This window comes from Populus trichocarpa, chromosome 10, assembly GCF_000002775.5.
Source record: "Populus trichocarpa isolate Nisqually-1 chromosome 10, P.trichocarpa_v4.1, whole genome shotgun sequence".
NCBI classification, from domain to species: Eukaryota; Viridiplantae; Streptophyta; class Magnoliopsida; order Malpighiales; family Salicaceae; genus Populus; species Populus trichocarpa.
The window spans coordinates 3,005,944-3,023,128 of NC_037294.2; the positions used below are offsets into that span (position 1 = coordinate 3,005,944).

General features: G+C 30.6%; 1 protein-coding gene across 1 annotated transcript; it reads right to left on the reverse strand.

Moving 5' to 3' along the window:
- Positions 1-14,380: 14,380 nt before the first annotated feature.
- On the reverse strand, positions 14,381-16,677 carry LOC112328899 (pentatricopeptide repeat-containing protein At2g36980, mitochondrial). The gene has a single exon (XM_024610220.2). The coding sequence runs from the start codon at positions 16,351-16,353 to the stop codon at positions 14,482-14,484; it is 1,872 nt and encodes a 623-aa protein (XP_024465988.1). The 5' UTR covers positions 16,354-16,677; the 3' UTR covers positions 14,381-14,481.
- Between the last annotated feature and the right edge of the window lie 508 nt (positions 16,678-17,185).

Consider the following 17,185-nt stretch of genomic DNA (forward strand, 5'->3'; position numbering starts at 1 on the left):
ATGTATTTTGTTTCAGGAACATCACATGCACGGCAGGAGTAGATCCTAACTTATATTTCCTTTCTTGTAATTTAAGTTATAAAGGGTATACCCTTATATTTTGTAAACATGAAAATGTTTGTATAACTTAATTTGTATAATTAATGTTTAAACTTGATTGAATGAACTTAATCTTTGTAGTTCATGTAACCATTTTTCATGTCTAAGTATTTACTTTTATTTTCATCCATGATGATATTTTGTTATATAATGTATATCATGAATATCGTGGGTAATAGGTCTGAGAATATTGTGGAAATTGAAACCCAAGATGATTGGGTCGAGATTTAAGTTATGAAATGCGAATTATTAGAAGTGTAAACATGCTACATATCAATAACGTGGGACCTTCTGGTATAGGGGGACTCCGTCGAAATTTCGGTAAATTCTAATATGAAAACCATATATATATATATATATATATATATATATATATATATATATATATATATATATATATATATATATATTTCTCTGTTTTCGGTTGACATAAGAGTGTTGTTTTTATCTCCAAGTAGGGGATGTTACAGCATATGTATTTTGTTTGGGTGATTACTTGTTTTATAGTTTTTTCTCATACAAATTTGTTGTATAGATTTATGATTTGTATATGTTAGGTTTTGTTTTAGATTTTGTAAAATTGAATTTATTTGTAAATTGATGAAACTTATGTTGAATTTCTAACTTAAGTGTTTTGTGATAAAATAAATAATGACTTATTTAACAGGTTTCTTTTATCTTTTGTTAATTTTATTACCGAATTGAAATTTTTGGTAAATGTGTAGAAATTTGAATTTATGTAGATAATTGATAATGAATTAAGATTATTATTGAAATAGATTGAATAAGTTTGAGTTAAATCAATATTGTTTTCAAATTATTTAGTTAATGTATTTAATGAATACATGTTGTCATCATTATTTTATATAGGTTTGATATAAGTAATCGATGATCGTTTATGGATGTATAGAGAGATTCATCCAAATAGTTGCAGATGGTGGATTATTGTAATGAGGTTTAGGGTTTTATTAATTAACACTATCTAATCCGAGAAATATTAGAGGAGGTGGTATTAGATGTTTATACAAGAGGTGTAAAAATAAAAAGTTTCACGATCCAAATGTTGTAACGATGCATCTTCTATAAAAGAAATTCATGGAGAAATACTTGTGTTGTTATGCACACAGAAAACCATATTTTCCTCACGATACCTTGGTAGAAAAAATGGTTGGGTCTACTTCTAGTTTTAACAACATGCATGAAGTTGTAGATGAAAATAGTGATCCTTATAGGAATATGATTATGGATGCGATGAGAATGAATCAGAATCATTTCGATTAATATATAATCATAGATGAAGAACCTAATACAGACGCGACTAGGTTATTTGATCTTTTAAAAGATTTTAACGAACCACTATGAGATTGTTGCATAAATCACAGTAAATTATTGGTCGTTGCACATGTGTTCAACATTAAGTCGGATCATGGGTTGAGTAAGGTTGGTTATGACAAAATTGTTGATTGGACAAGAAACATTTTACCTGAAGGGAATCAGTTGAAAGAGAACTTCTATGCTACTAAGTCCATGATGAAACTTCTTGGTCTAGGATACTAAAAAATTGACATGTGTCCAAATTTATACATGTTGTACTACCTTAAAAATTCAGAGTTGATCGAGTTCAGAACATATGGGCATTCTTGTTATAAACTTATGACTAGTAGGGGAAGGTCTTTTGTCGCACATAGAAAACTTAGATACTTCCAAACTTACCTAGACTGCAAAGGTTATTTATGTCACTAAAGATTGCTGGGCACATGACATGACACCAATCACATGATGTGGTGGATAGAGTGATGGTGCACCCTTTCGATGGTGAAGCCTGGACACATTTTAACAGTGTGTATCCTTAATTTTCAATGGAGATAAAGAACGTGTGTTTTAGGTTATGTACAAACGGATTTAATTCAATCAGGTCATTTGTTTCTCCATATTCTTGTTGACCGGTAATACTCACAGTTTACAACTTGCCACCAAAGATGTGTATAAGGCCGGAGTTTATGTTTTTATCTACGGTCATGCCTAGTCCTAATAGTCTAGGTCGAAATATAGATGACATCCGAGGCTTTGACTTATGATGTATTAAGGAAATAAAATTTTCTGATGAAGACAGCTTTGATGTGGACTATCAATGATTTTCCAGTTTATGAAATGATTTTTAGTTAAAGCATGCATGGAAAACTAGCATGTCTATGCTGTATGGAAAATTAACATGTCTATACTGTATGGAAAATAACAAGTCATTCACACTAACAAACAGTAGTAAAAAGTCTTTTTTTTACTGTCACTGGCAGTTCTTGCTGACGGATCACAGGTTTAGAAAGAACAAAAAGGACTTATTTGTTAGCATAGTTAAAAGGAATGTTGCACCGCCGTTTCTTTCAGGTAAAGAATTGTATAACGTGATGTTGGAGTATGGTGACATTGTGTTTGGTTTTCAATCCAGTAAGTAAAAGTTTTTTAATTTTGGTTTAACCCATAATTGGGTAAAGCGAAATATTTTCTTGGAGCTTTTTTATTGGAAGACCAATCCGTCATAACTTTAATGTCATGCACATAGTAAAGAACATGTTTAAGAATATTTTCAACACGGTTGTCACACCCGACATCGCGGCGGCCTTAAAAATTCAAATGGAAAGAACATATTTCTGGCATCTTATTCTTTTGGGGAGAAGGTATTGTTTAAGGAGTCGTCACTTAGTATTATGGTCACTAGAAACCCTAACTGGTCAACAGAGATTCTATGGTATGAGACTAGTTAAGTAAAAGAGAAGATATTATCACCCTTTAAACGTCCTGCCTGTGGCAGGCTGCATTGATGATTTTGTCTTAAATTGCTAAAAGTTTGTTAGTGTATGTTATGATAGATTGCTTGTAATATTCCTTACTCTGACGTCAGTGTTGTTAAATATTACGTAAAAAAAATATGAATGGTGTTCCTGACTCTGGCGTCAGTGAATAAACCAATAAAATAAATTTAAATCTATGCATGTATATATATATATATATTTTTTAAAAAAAGTATTGTACACCGAATTTGTATTTCACAGTAAAAATTCACAGATAAATTACATAGTGAAATACTTAAAAAAAAATGTGAGACACTTACAAATAAATTCAAAAGGGTCCACAAAATATTTTTGAATTTTTTATATAAAAAAAATTCGTTTGGCCAAATATCAAAACAAAAAAGAATAAAATAAAAGGGATTGAGCTGGGTGGGCCTGAGGCCCAACCAAGCTTTTTTTTTATTTTAATTTATTTTATTTTGTTTTATAATTTTTTTTGGATTGGGTCCAGCTTAGCCCGTGTGACTGGGCTGGACCCAACAGGCCTAAACGAGTCATTAGCATAAGCCAATGACCCGGCTGGTCAAGCAACACGCACACACACTCAGCACAATACAAGAGTAATTAAAATTACAAGTGCATAGTGACAAGTGAATTATATTTTTTTTTTTTTTTTTTTTTTTACAATTACAAGTGAATTATATTTGTATGCACAGCTAGTGAATTGAAATACAAAAGGTGAGGGAAAATGAGAGCTTACCTGGTGCAGCTGCGGGGTAAAAACGAAGACGATGGTGACGACTGGTTAGCTCTGGCAGGACGATGTCTTCTCCCTCCTCGTTTCATGTCTGTCTCTTAACCTTTTTTTCTGGGTTTTCTTCCGGTCTTCTTCTGTCCCTTGTTCATGTCTTGTTTGCTTCTCTCTCTACTGGTTTTTTTTTCGCTCAGGAAGAAGATGATGGTGATAAAGGCACGAGGTGCTGCTCGTTGAATGGAAGCTCCCTCCTCTGTGTTTTCTCGTTTTCGTCTCTATGTTAGGCTTGTTTGCCTTCCCTGGTTCTGTTTCTCCTCCCTCCCCTGGTTTTTTTTATTTGTGTTTTTGGTCCCCCTCTCTCGGTCCCTCTTCCCCTCTGGTCCTCTTTGTTTCTTGGAATTTCCTCTGTTTTTCTTCCTCAGTCCCTCCTGTATTTGCCTGTTCCCCTTTGTGTTCTAGGTTCTCTCCCCAGTTTTCCCACCCGTGTGCATGGCCTTTCCATGGCTTTTTATAGAGCCAGAGAATGCCATGCGGTCACCTCTAAATAATGAGGCGAGCGACCGCTGTTATTGCAGGAGTAATGGGGATCGTGGGGCGTCCGTTTCTGGTCAGTTTGTTAGGAGGGCAACTTCAGTAGTCAATTCCTTCTTTGAAAGATGTTTGCTTAGTAGATATTTTCTCTCTTCGATTTCAACCTCCATTTTTTATCACAATAGTGCGATTGCCCGGTAAGACATGTTGGTCCTTGATGTTTTAAAAGCTTTGCAAACAAGCCAATGGATAAACTTTAATTGGACCCCTACATCTCAGCGCCATTTACAAATTGGTCCTTGAATTTTAATTTCTTGCAATTTTAACCAAAATTAGACCTAAACTTTGATATTTTTTAATTAAGCCCCTGATTTCATTAATTAAACTAATTTCAAGTTCAATTAAGTCCCAAACTTATCAATTCTTCAATTAAGTTCTTAATTTGGTTAATAAAACTAATCCAAAGTTTAGTTAAATTCTAAAATTTCCACTCATGTTGCCCTTAACCCAAATTTTAATTCATTCTTCATTTATTTTTTTTATTTTTTTTCATCATTATTTTTTTTTATTATTATTATCATTTTTCAAGGATAATAATAATAATAATAATAATAATAATAAAAGGGTCAAACATCATCGCAATTAAAATAAAAGTTTGTGTTTTCCTGGTGATACCTCAAACATATTAAGATTGGTGAATTTAGAGGATTGCAAATTGTATGGAATGAAAAATCATGGTTGCCACGTGTTTATGCAAACACTCATTCCATTAGCTTACTGGGATTTATTGTGAAAGGGGATACTGGATGCACTCATGGAGATTAGTCACTTCTTTAGAGATATATACTCCAACAAGTTGCAAATACAACACATAGAGAGGCTTGAAATGAATATCGTCCGAACAATATACAAACATGAGATGATATTCCCTCCATCGTTTTTCGACTCAATGAAACATCTACCCATACATTTACCGTTTGAGGCAAAAGTTTGAGGTTTAATCCAATATAGATGGATGTATTCATTCAAGATGTTAGAGTTTACACATGCATCGTAATTAAAATTTTATTGTCTTTCTTTGCATATTTTAAAACATTCATTTAATTCCATGCAGGTACTTGTTCAACCTTAAGAGAAAAGTAAAAACAAGGCACATGTTGAGGCTTCGATATACGAGGCCTATATTGTTGAAGATATCTCAACATTTATCTTATACTATTTTGAGCCTCAGTTGAGAACAAGAATCAACCGCGTTTCAAGGTATGACGATGGTGGGAAAGTGCCTTTAAGTGAGAACTTGTCAATATTCTCCCATCCTGGATGACTCGTACCAAAAAATATTGTGAGGAGAAGATATTTATCAGAAATAAAATTCAGACAAGTACATAATTATGTGTTATTTAACTGCAATAAATTGAGACCTTTTATTTAGTAAGTATACTACTTAACATATCGTTATTTTAAAAAATAATTACTACAAATGCAACTATTATTGATGGGGTTTACCGACAAAACTATTTTGTCGATATATTCCTGAGAGTTGGAAAAAAATTACTATAAATATCACTGATATTGTTACCACCCCAATGAAATTACAGATGGTATTCTATCGGTGATATGTTATAGTTACTTATGGATATATCGACAGAATAAAACAAGTATAATTTTTTTAGCATGCTTTATTCGTCTGTAAATCCATTAATATGTTTATTATTGACGTACTCACCGATAATCCATAAATTATTTACAAGGTTTTTCCGACTAATTGTTTCCATCAGTAACATATTTACTAACGGACTACTAGTGTAAATACCGACATAAATTTATGTCGATAAAACTATTAAATTTGGTAGTGTGCTTAACTATTTTGTTTCCCTTGCATCGTTTTGTTACCGCCTACACCATCCATTACATGTAATCACCTCATGTATAGTTTGGATTGTTACTTTATGCATTCACATCTTTCTAGTTTTCATATCAGAATAAGCAACTTAAAAATACATTATTGTTGTTGTATAATACCTCTTTGTTTATCTAGTATATCTGAGATGTTATTTGTTATGCCCATTGCATTGATATGTTAACATTGAATCTATTATGTGTTTTCAATATAGGATTGCATCAATATTTTTGTGAGGAATTATTAGTTTCAAGTTTGTAGTTGTATGATAGTGTATTTTTTGTTATTTAAGTGAGCTGATTTTTTAGCTTGTCTTTTTGATCGACCTACACTACTGATTACATCATTCAAGAATGGTGAGCCTTGCCTCACTACTAAATTACCTAATCGTAGTTTATACTTTTAAGTCATTTTTTTCCTTTGATTCTTGTTTTGCTATAAACAATGGGTCCAAATTCTTTTCCAATACTTTTTGTTTTTAGATACAAGGTTATCTCTATGTCAAAGTTGTGTCTAAACTTGAATTTTAATTTTCTTGGATTGTTTATCTATTTTGTTGTGAGTTTCAAGATTGTTATCTTACAAGTTTGCATCAATTAATGTTATTGATGTGAACTATATGGACCATTTGGCGAGTTTTCATTTCTTACCTTATGATTTTTATTGATTCTGGTGTTATTGTGCATCTACCTTAACACATGTCTCCTTACTCTTTGCGGGTATGTCATTGCTTTATGCCTAACATCCTCCTTTAACACATGTAATTAAATAATATTATTTAGCCTTTTTATACATTATTAGCTTAATACATAAAAACAACTTTATTATAAATGAATAAGAAAATAAATATAAATAAAACATTTCCTAGTCACATATCCCCTTGACATGGATTAAATTAAACTCAATTTTGCATCATACAAAACAAAAGTTAAGACTTGACCCAACTTAATGCATTTCCATTACTAGTTACATGACTAAATCTCAAATGCGTTTAATAATTAAGATATCTTTAATACAGCAATTAGACTTGCACTGGATTGTGGGTCATCTCGTTGATCAACGGGTTGAACTAATTGATTGATTATGATTAAAAAAAAATACTATGATTCAACATAGAGGCTTATACAAGGGTCAAAAAAATACTAATTTGTTTGTTGAAAAGTGGTTTTTTCCACTATTATTAAACCCGGCCTGGCCCGGCTGGTCGACCCGGTGGCTGGACCGGTCCGAGTTTAATAAAATACCGGCTGTGGCAACAGCCCTGCCAAACTCGGGCGACCCGGCGGGTCGACTCGGAACCCAGGTGACCCGGGCGAACCTGGACGAGACCCAGTTTTTTTTTTTTTTTAAATGTGGGATTTGAAACCCATTAGTATATATACTCTATGTTCCCATGAAAAAAACCATGTTTTTTCAATGTGGGATAAAAACCTTTTGGTTTAAATATTTCAACTTAAAAGGATAACATAGTATCTTTTCAATGTGGGATTTGAAACCCTTTCATATATATACACTATGTTCCCATGAAAAAAACCATGTTTTTTCAATGTGGGATAAAAAAACCTTTTGGTTTAAATACTTCAACTTAAAAGGATAATATGGTATCTTTTCAATGTGGGATTTGAAGCCCTTTCATATATATACTCTATGTTCCCATGAAAAAAACCATGTTTTTTCAATGTGGGATTTGAAACCCATTAGTAAATATACTCTATGTTCCCAAGAAAAAAATCATGTTTTTTCAATGTGGGATAAAAAAACCTTTTGGTTTAAATACTTCAACTTAAAAGGATAATATATTATCTTTTCAATGTGGGATTTGAAACCCTTTCATATATATACTCTATGTTCCCATGAAAAAAGTTATGTTTTTTCAATGTGGGATTTGAAACCCATTAGTATATATACTCTATGTTTCCAAGAAAAAAGTTATGTTTTTTCAATGTGGAATAAAAAACTTTTTTAGTTTAAATACTTTAACTTAAAAGCTTAACATAATATCTTTTTAATGTAGGATAAAAAACTTTTTAAAATATTCTTTTAAACTTCATAATATGTATAATCTATATTTACATGGATTTTTTTCATATGAAATATTAAAACTTTAATTTGTTTTTAATTTTTCTGGGTTAATCCGGGTTGACCTGAGTTGACCCGAGTTGACCCATGAAACCCGGGACCCGGCCCCTTGGCTGGGTCAACCCCCGGGCCGGGTTTAATAATTATGGTTTTTTCTGAAAAACACTTTCCTGACTTTCTAATGTTTTGCCTACATTGTGGGAAACTAGTTAACAAAATTCACTTTGTCATTAAAGAAAAACATGAGCTTTTGAAGGAATAAAGTGTTTTCCAGTTTAAAAGATTGAAAAATACTTTCCATGAAGGACTCAAAAACTAAAATGGTATAATATTTTATTATATATATATATATATATATATATTAATTTAAAGTTTAATATTATTAGAAAATGATAAATTACTAATATACTTATATAGGAAATAATAAATTAAGATATATTAATATACAATATAAAAGTATATTAATTTGATATATTAATGCATATAATAATTTAATTTAGATAATATTGCTAGAAAATACATTCGAATACAAAACATGTTATATTATACAATAATCATACATTTTAAAATCATATAAATTATGTTATGAGATTATAATATCATAGAAAATAAATTTGTTTTCAATGTTCTCCAAACACCAAAAATTGGTTATATGTCTATAATATTATATTTAAAATATTTATATTACATGTATGGTTATATTTTGTAAAAATAAGCTATATATAAATATATGATATAATAAAAATAACTTCTACCATTACATTTTTTATATCTTATTCTTTTCTTGTAAATTGTCAAATAGTTACATTTAATATTCTATATATGTTAGATAAACTTGGAAAAAAAATATTAATAAATTATTTTTCAGCTTATTTTTCATAGCATGACCAAATACTGAAAAATATATTTTGACTCATTTTTCATTACGCTACCAAACATCGTAAAATAATTTACTTTTCAGGAAATCACTTTACAAATAAAAAATACTTTTCAGCAAACAAATAAGACCTTAATAAATGTTATTCTCAAGATCATGGTCATTTCTCCATCATGGTTCCATTATTGAGGAAAGGAAGAGTTACGAGGAAGTCAAGCTTGTGGTATTTATAGGTGATAGAGTTTATACTTGGATTTAGTGTGGTGGCTTTGCTAGGATACTTTAGGGTGGTGAATCAAAAACTCTTGAAAACAAAAAAGATTCAAGTAATGGATAGACAAGCTCATGAAGATTTGGTTCTTGATGCTTTAAGGTTTTTGATTGCCGGGGGGGAGGGGGGAGATGAGGAGAATACAGGGGGAGGAAAAAAAAAGGTAAAAAAAAGATCCAATGATATTTTAATATTTTTATTAAAATTTGAATATGGTATTGACGCGATATATAAAGTGTGATTTCTGAAACTATATGAGAAAGTGAAATCACATTCAAACCTTCAAAAGGTATGTGGGGAAGGATAGATCTAGGGTTCATAACCCATAAATCACTTGTATTTTCAATATTTTTCTCTTACTTGAAACACTATATACAGTATTAACATGTAATTGTATCATATATGTGATTAATTAACAAAGCTTTTAAAACAAAAACAAAAAGATACCAAGGTTGGGATTCTAATCTCAGTTTTTTTTTATTGAAGTCAATATTTGATCCCAATAAATTGCATAATTTAATTGAGTTAACTTAACCAATATAACTTTAAACTCGACTTGAATTGAGTTTTGGAGTCATCAAGTTTTTAAATCAAGTAATCAACCTATCATATCAAATTTAACAACTATAATCCTTATCATAACTTTTAGTCTCCAAAACCAAGGTCTGCATTAATAATTCTGTTTTTGGAATGTCGTATTTATAACTTTTAAGATAAGTAAATGAGAAGGTAATAGCTTCCGTGACTCGTATCACATGAAACTTCTCATATAGGATTTTTCTAAGAAAAATTAGAGCATTTTGACAATATTAAATATTTAGATGTAAAGTAGTCAAGCATATATAATGAGTAATTAGGGATTGTAATAAGTTAATGTCGATATCATAAGAAAAATTCTCAGGTCATTGCCAAAGATTTAGGTAAGTTAAAATGACAACAATTCGAGAAGTCAAGGATCTCACAAAACTTCCATTGAAAAAGCTCATCGATTCCTTGATGAGACATGAAATCGCCATGGATGAACGATAACGAAAAGTAAATCCAAAGAAGATTTTGGCATTCAAAATCATACACCATATTGATGATGGTGATGATAATGATAAAGAAATTGAGAGGGATATTGCACTAATCACAAGACAATTCCGTGTTAATGTAATATGCTATGTAACTATTAAGTTAGCTACATGTAACATTATTATTATTATATATATATATATATTATTAATAAATGCTTAATTTATCTTTAATATTCATATAATATTAGATTAATGAATCTAGAGTAAAGATAAAGTCCATAAGACAAAAATATTTTGCAAAGAAAATTATAAAAGTTGTTATAATTACGACATTCTTATTGCATCAAAGCATTGTTAATGAAATGTTCATAGTCGATGCTCTCTTAAATATTGGACATTCATTAAAGCCGTAAAGATCAGTACATATTTTTTTCTTTTCTTTATAAAAGAAAACAATTGTTCTCATAAACTGATGTATAAAAGATACCTAGAACTAATATGTTGGTACTTGTCATAAAACATGTACATTGAACTGACCCTCATGAGAATTTCATATGGAGAGATCATCTTTGTCTATGAAAAAGCTCACGTGACAGTTGTGTAAGTGATATTTAGACTTGAGATCATTAAGTTATCTTATACAGAGAATGTTATGCTTTGATCTCATTACATGTTATCTTAATAGAGATAATGAAAGAGCAGATATTGAGTGTAACATGAACTATATGAAGGTACTTGAGTGATCAAGAGAGGATTCATCACCCTAAGTGAATTAGGAAAAATGTTTCTTTTGTTCTCAGATAGTATTGATTGAGAAATCCTTGGCTAAGGTAGAATGAATTTGAAAAGAATTTTAAATAATATTCAAACGATCAATGATTATTATGTAGAGAGCATACATGATTTAACATGGCAGACATACTTCATGCTTTAATGTTAAATCAAAATATTATTGATGAAAGGATATTAATTACATTGAGAAATTGGTCACTTGAAGGTTAAGTCAAACCACTAATGACTTTTCTAATATTTTGAGGATTATGACACATTGCTAGACGATGCACTTAATCTTTAAATATAAATTAATCAATTGTTGAATTAATAATAAATTAAAATTTTTAATTTATTGAATTGTATTTAATTAGAATTATAATTTATATTTGAGCCAACATATTAGGAACTTAATAGGTCACACATAATAAGAATCATTAGTCAAAAATTAAACAAGGTGATTTAATTAAGTATGACTTGATTAAAATATATTTTAGAAATTAAGGACTAGAATATGATTAATACAGATATTATATTTCTAAACCTTAAAAAATCAAGTAAAGACTTGATTGAGTTAATTTCTAAAATTATCATGAATTAAATATGGATATTATTCAAGGGAAAAATTGATATTTTATCAATTTATAGAGTTTTTAGATTTTTCTATAAATAGTAAGTTATGCTTCTTATTTAGTATGGTTGTCGGTTAACTGAAAAAACTATGTAAACACAAAATTAGAAGTAACACTCTAGGCATAGGAACCCCTATCTTCTAAATAGGGATTTAGAATATTTCTCACGGGTGGTTCATGTAGATTATCGTTGGAGGCCGAATTGTGGTTTATAACAACCCAGCCTTTAAGGAATTATTCAAAGTCAAAGAAGATCAGATCTTCAGATAATAAATTCTTAAACAACTATATATCTATCTATCTAACGGGATCCTAAGGACTCCCAAATAATTTTGTTTCATAGTTTATGTTGCGTATATGATATTCGGGAAACCCAACATTCCAAAACTTCCTAAGAAAAAAACAAAGATTCTTAAATTTCAAGAAAAATAAGAATAGAAAAGATTCAAGCAAGGAACTTCCAAGATGTTTTGAATGCAACAACAAAGGACACGTCAAGGTAGATTGTTCATTTCTTCAAAACAAAAAGAAGAATCATCATCACCAGAAAGCAATGAAAGCTACATTGAGTGATGATTCAGAATGTAGCTCTAGCGATGAAGAAGAGCAAGTGATAAACATATGCTTCTCACAACTGAAAGCAAAAATGAGGTATATTATTCGAATGATGGGTTTTAATATACTTACACCCGATCTAGTATATTATAATCACTATACACTCTTACACCTTATCTAATTCTATCGAGTTACATGGAGAGTTTTGTTTATCCAATAAAAGTGACTTAATTTGAGTTTTTTTTTTACAGAAAAAAAAAATCAATATTAAAGATCAAATTCTAAAACATTAAATCATGAAATTAAAAAATTAAAAATCTCATCCATGAACCATATCACCATATAATAAAATTTATAAATAAAACCTTAAAATAAAATCCAACATACAAATCCATATATAATAAATTATACATGCATACGAAAAGAAAAATAAACGTAATAATAAGACCCCGTTTGTTTCATGAAAAATGGTTTTCTAGAAACCACTTTCCAAACTTTCCTGTGTTTGTTTGTCATTAAAAAAGTTGGTCAACGAAAAACACTTTCCAATCAAAGAAAAATTTGGTTTGGTTTTCAGGAAAGTGTTTTCCTTTTATTTTGGATGAAAAACATTTTCCAAAAGTTGTGAAAAATTTAGAAATGTCATGTTATTTATTGATTATATTAAATTTCGTCCTCAAACTTTTGATTGCTATATATTTTGTTTTGAATCTTTTTTTTTTCAATTACATCCCTTATAATTTGATTTAATTTTTTTTATATCAACTTTGATCCTTATTTTTTTATTGTTATTTACTATTCTCTAATTTTTTTTTAATTGAAATTTTTTATCTATCAGATTTGGTCCTCATTCTTTTGATTGCTATTTATTTTATTTGAAATAATTTATAAAATCATAATTATTTTTTTAATTTCATTATCTTTCAACTTTTTTATCTGTCAGATTTGTTGGTATCCGTTATTTTGATTTTTTTATTTTATTTGAGAAAATTTTTTGAAATTATTTTTTTTTCAATTTCATTCTCATTTAACTTTTTTAATTTGTAAGATTTGTTCCTCATTCTTTAAATAAACTTGAAAAAAAAAACATAATAAGTTATTTTCCGGCTCATTTTCTATGATATAACCGAACACTGAAAAATGTTTCCCAACTTATTTTTCATGACACTACCAAACATCAAAAAATAATTTACTTTTCAAGAATTCACTTTTCAAAAAAAAATTACTTTTCAGCAAACAAACAAGGCCTATCAAGTTAGAATTCAAGTTTGACAATATATCCGGTGAATCCCTTACCAATCCTAGTAAAATCAAGTTAGATTTCAACTGCACCTAATTTGACCAATGAAATTGAATAAATATTTCTTATAGCTTCCAATTGATTTATATATCCTTTTAATCCTTGTATTGTATACATAGACATGTGAAGTTGGTTTTTTTTAGATTGCATATAATAGCCTTCAAAAGAATAGTGGTGTAACGATGCATTTGATTAAAATCTTAACGTGTTTTAGATATTTACATAAATGATAACATTGCAATTGAATTTTAGAGCTGTTTATAAGTGTAGTTATGGTTATTTTTAAAATATTTTTTATTTAGAAATGTATTAAAATAATATTTTTTATTTTTTAAAAAAATTATTTTTCACATCAACATATAAAAATAAAAATAATTTAAAAACACCAATAAAATATTTGAAGAAAAAAAAAATTCAAATTTTTTCTATTCTACAAATGATAATATACAAGATGAATTGGCCCATGACTCGAAAATGTAAGATATAAAAGAATACATCAATCCTAATCTCATCACTAATTTTGAATAAATGGTTTAAATTTGAACTGCCATTCTTGCCAGTCTTTTTCTAAAAAAATTTAACCTAACGACAGGGGAGCCCACATACGCAAACGTGCTCTTCAAGATCTTGAAATGACCCCCCTGGCTCAAGGAAGGAATGTGTACTTGAGAGACGAGGATGGGTGGGGAGAGGGTACTTACAAGGACAGTTTCGTCAGTTAGTATCAATAATAAGATTTCGCAGAGAGAAGTAAACTTCAGTGGCCTGGTTAGTTTGTCAGAGTGGCAGCTGTTTGATCACTCTGATACTAAAACGACCGCTAGAGTTTAACGCGGGTCTTATTTTCAAAGAGGTGAAATGACTTGGTTCATCCATGAAATTGCTAGAGGTTAACACGAGAATTTCTTCAATTTTCACAATCAATGAAGCATGGATGTCTCATTTCTAATTCCAGGAAATGTAATGTTGTGTACAACTCTTCCATACATGGTTGTGACTGTCCTGCTACAAATGCTGTTACCTTGTTTCCCACTTCAATCCAACTACAACCAGGAATTTTCTTCAACCCTTCATCTACCATTTCCTTTCTAACCATCTCTGCTTCCTTCCATCGCCCGCTAGCGCAATACAAATTCGACCGCAACACATAATAGCTTGTCTCTTTATGAGGTTCTAAATCCTTTAACGTTTCCCCCACATTAGTCCCAGTTTCAACTTCACCATGTGTAGAACATGCTCCCAGCAGAGGTTCACAAGAGCTGGTCTTAACATCACCTGTTTTTGAATGCTTGATAGCCAACTCTTTTGCTTCTGCTAAGTAGCCACCTCGGCCAAGCATATCCACCATGCATGCCACATGATCCATGTTGAAGGATAGCCCGTGAACTAACCTCATTGATTCAAAAAACTCGAGACCTTTATCTATTAGCCCTGAGTGGCTACAAGTCAGAAACAAGCCAATGAAAGTCACTTTATCTGGTTTTATCCCAGATGCTACCATATCTTCATACAGCTGTAGAGCTTGAGTACCCTTTCCATGCAATCCAAATGCAAACAACATGGAATTGAAAGAGACCAGATCCTTCTCGTAAATATCATTGAATGCTAGATTTGACCCTTCTAAATCTCCACACTTAGCATACATGTTAACTAAACCATTGCCAATATACACATGGGCATGAAAACCATGGCGAATTACACATCCATGGACCATTCTCCCATGCCCAAGTATTGCCAAACTTGAGCATGCATGAAGGACAGCTCCAAATGTAAAATCATCAGGAAGCAAGCAATTCCTTATCATTCCAACAAAAAAGTCAAGTGCTTCTTCTCCATACCCGTTTCTTGCATACCCTGTAATCATAGATGTCCACGAAACAACATTCTTATCAGGCATGCGCTGAAATGAGAGAAATGCTTCACTGGTATCTCCTGCTTTCATAAAAACATCAATAATGGCATTCCAAGACACCTGTGTCAGAGTTCCCATGGATTCAAACACCTTCACAGCATCATTCAAGGAACCAAGTTTAGCATAAAAGCTTAGAATTGAATTATTTGCCTCCATTGCTGAGCTCCAACCAGCCTTAATAACAACAGCATGCATCATACATCCATATACCAATTCTAATGACTCGGTGCAAGCACTTATGAGGGCACTATAAGTCCATTGGTCAGGCTCACAGAAACTCTCCCTCATCTCTTTGAACATTTCCAAACATAACTCAATTTCACCATACTGACCAAGACCAGAAATCATTATATTCCAAGCAACATCAACCTTTTTAGGCATGGATTTAAAAACGGAAGCGGCTGCGTCAAACTGACCAGAATTCGTATACGCAAACAAAAGAGAACCCCAGGAAACTTCATTGGAATCGATCATTTCTTGAAAAACTTTATTGGCACTAAACGGACACAAACACTTCCCATACATGTCAATAAGCGAGTTATTAACCGGAATCGAAGATTGACATCCCAAAACAATAACTAAAGCGTGAATTTTGGTTCCATTTCGAAGCGAACTTGAAGCCCCACATGCATTTAAAGTTGTAGTGAATGTGAAGTGATCAGGCTTGGTGTTGCTGGTTCTCATTTGGCGGAAGAGAGACAAGGCTTCTTGGTGAAGACCCAGATGAGAATAACCAGTAAGCATTGAATTCCAAGCAACTGCATCTCTCTTTTTCATTTCATCGAACAGTTTACGGGCATGTGTAATGTAACCTGATCTTGCAAGGGAAGTGATTTTGGAGGTGATTTGGAATAGGATAGAATGCATATCATTTCTTCTTCTGAGGTTGCAACGAAACAGAGTTCAATAAAGCTATGAATGTTAGTCAAGGATTTGATGTTTCTCAGGCTTCGCTGTGTTTCTTTTTTCTTTTTCTTTTTTCCTGTTGTCTGAGAACGAAACAGAAGATATCTGGTGGCCATTTAATAGATTTCTCTTTTTGGAAGACCTCAATTTAGTCCCTAACTGTATATTAATTCTTAATTGCATGCCAAACTTATGGATCTTCTCAATTAGGTTCCAAACATTTCTTAATTGGATCCTTTTCTCAATTTATTTTTTTATTTTTGATAAATTTCAGTTTTAAATTAATGTCTTTTTTAAGAAAACTTGACAGCAAACTTAATGAACATTGATTGAAAGACCTGATTAGTAATTGTTTGAAAGAAGGGATCAAATTGATACCATTTATAGGTTTGGGCCCAATTGAGAATGGTTTACCTTTTTCTTTTTTCTTTTTTTCCAGCATATTATCAACTATGAATATCTCAAGTGTGGTTATTTTTCCTTTATAAACTGAGTTGTTTAATAAAAAATTAAAAAATATATAATTAAATTTATAATAATAATAATAATAAAATAATGAAGATTATGTTTTCAAAGTTTCTAAAAGAAAGTGAGAATGATTCAATCTTTTTAACGAAAATTATAGAAAATCAATGATGAAACAAAATAAAGCCAAATTGATATATATATATATATATATATATATATATATATATATATATATATATATATATATATATATATATATATATATTATTTTAAAAAAAAATATTAAGAGTATACAGAATGTTTTAAGTCTCTTAAGTCTGTCAGT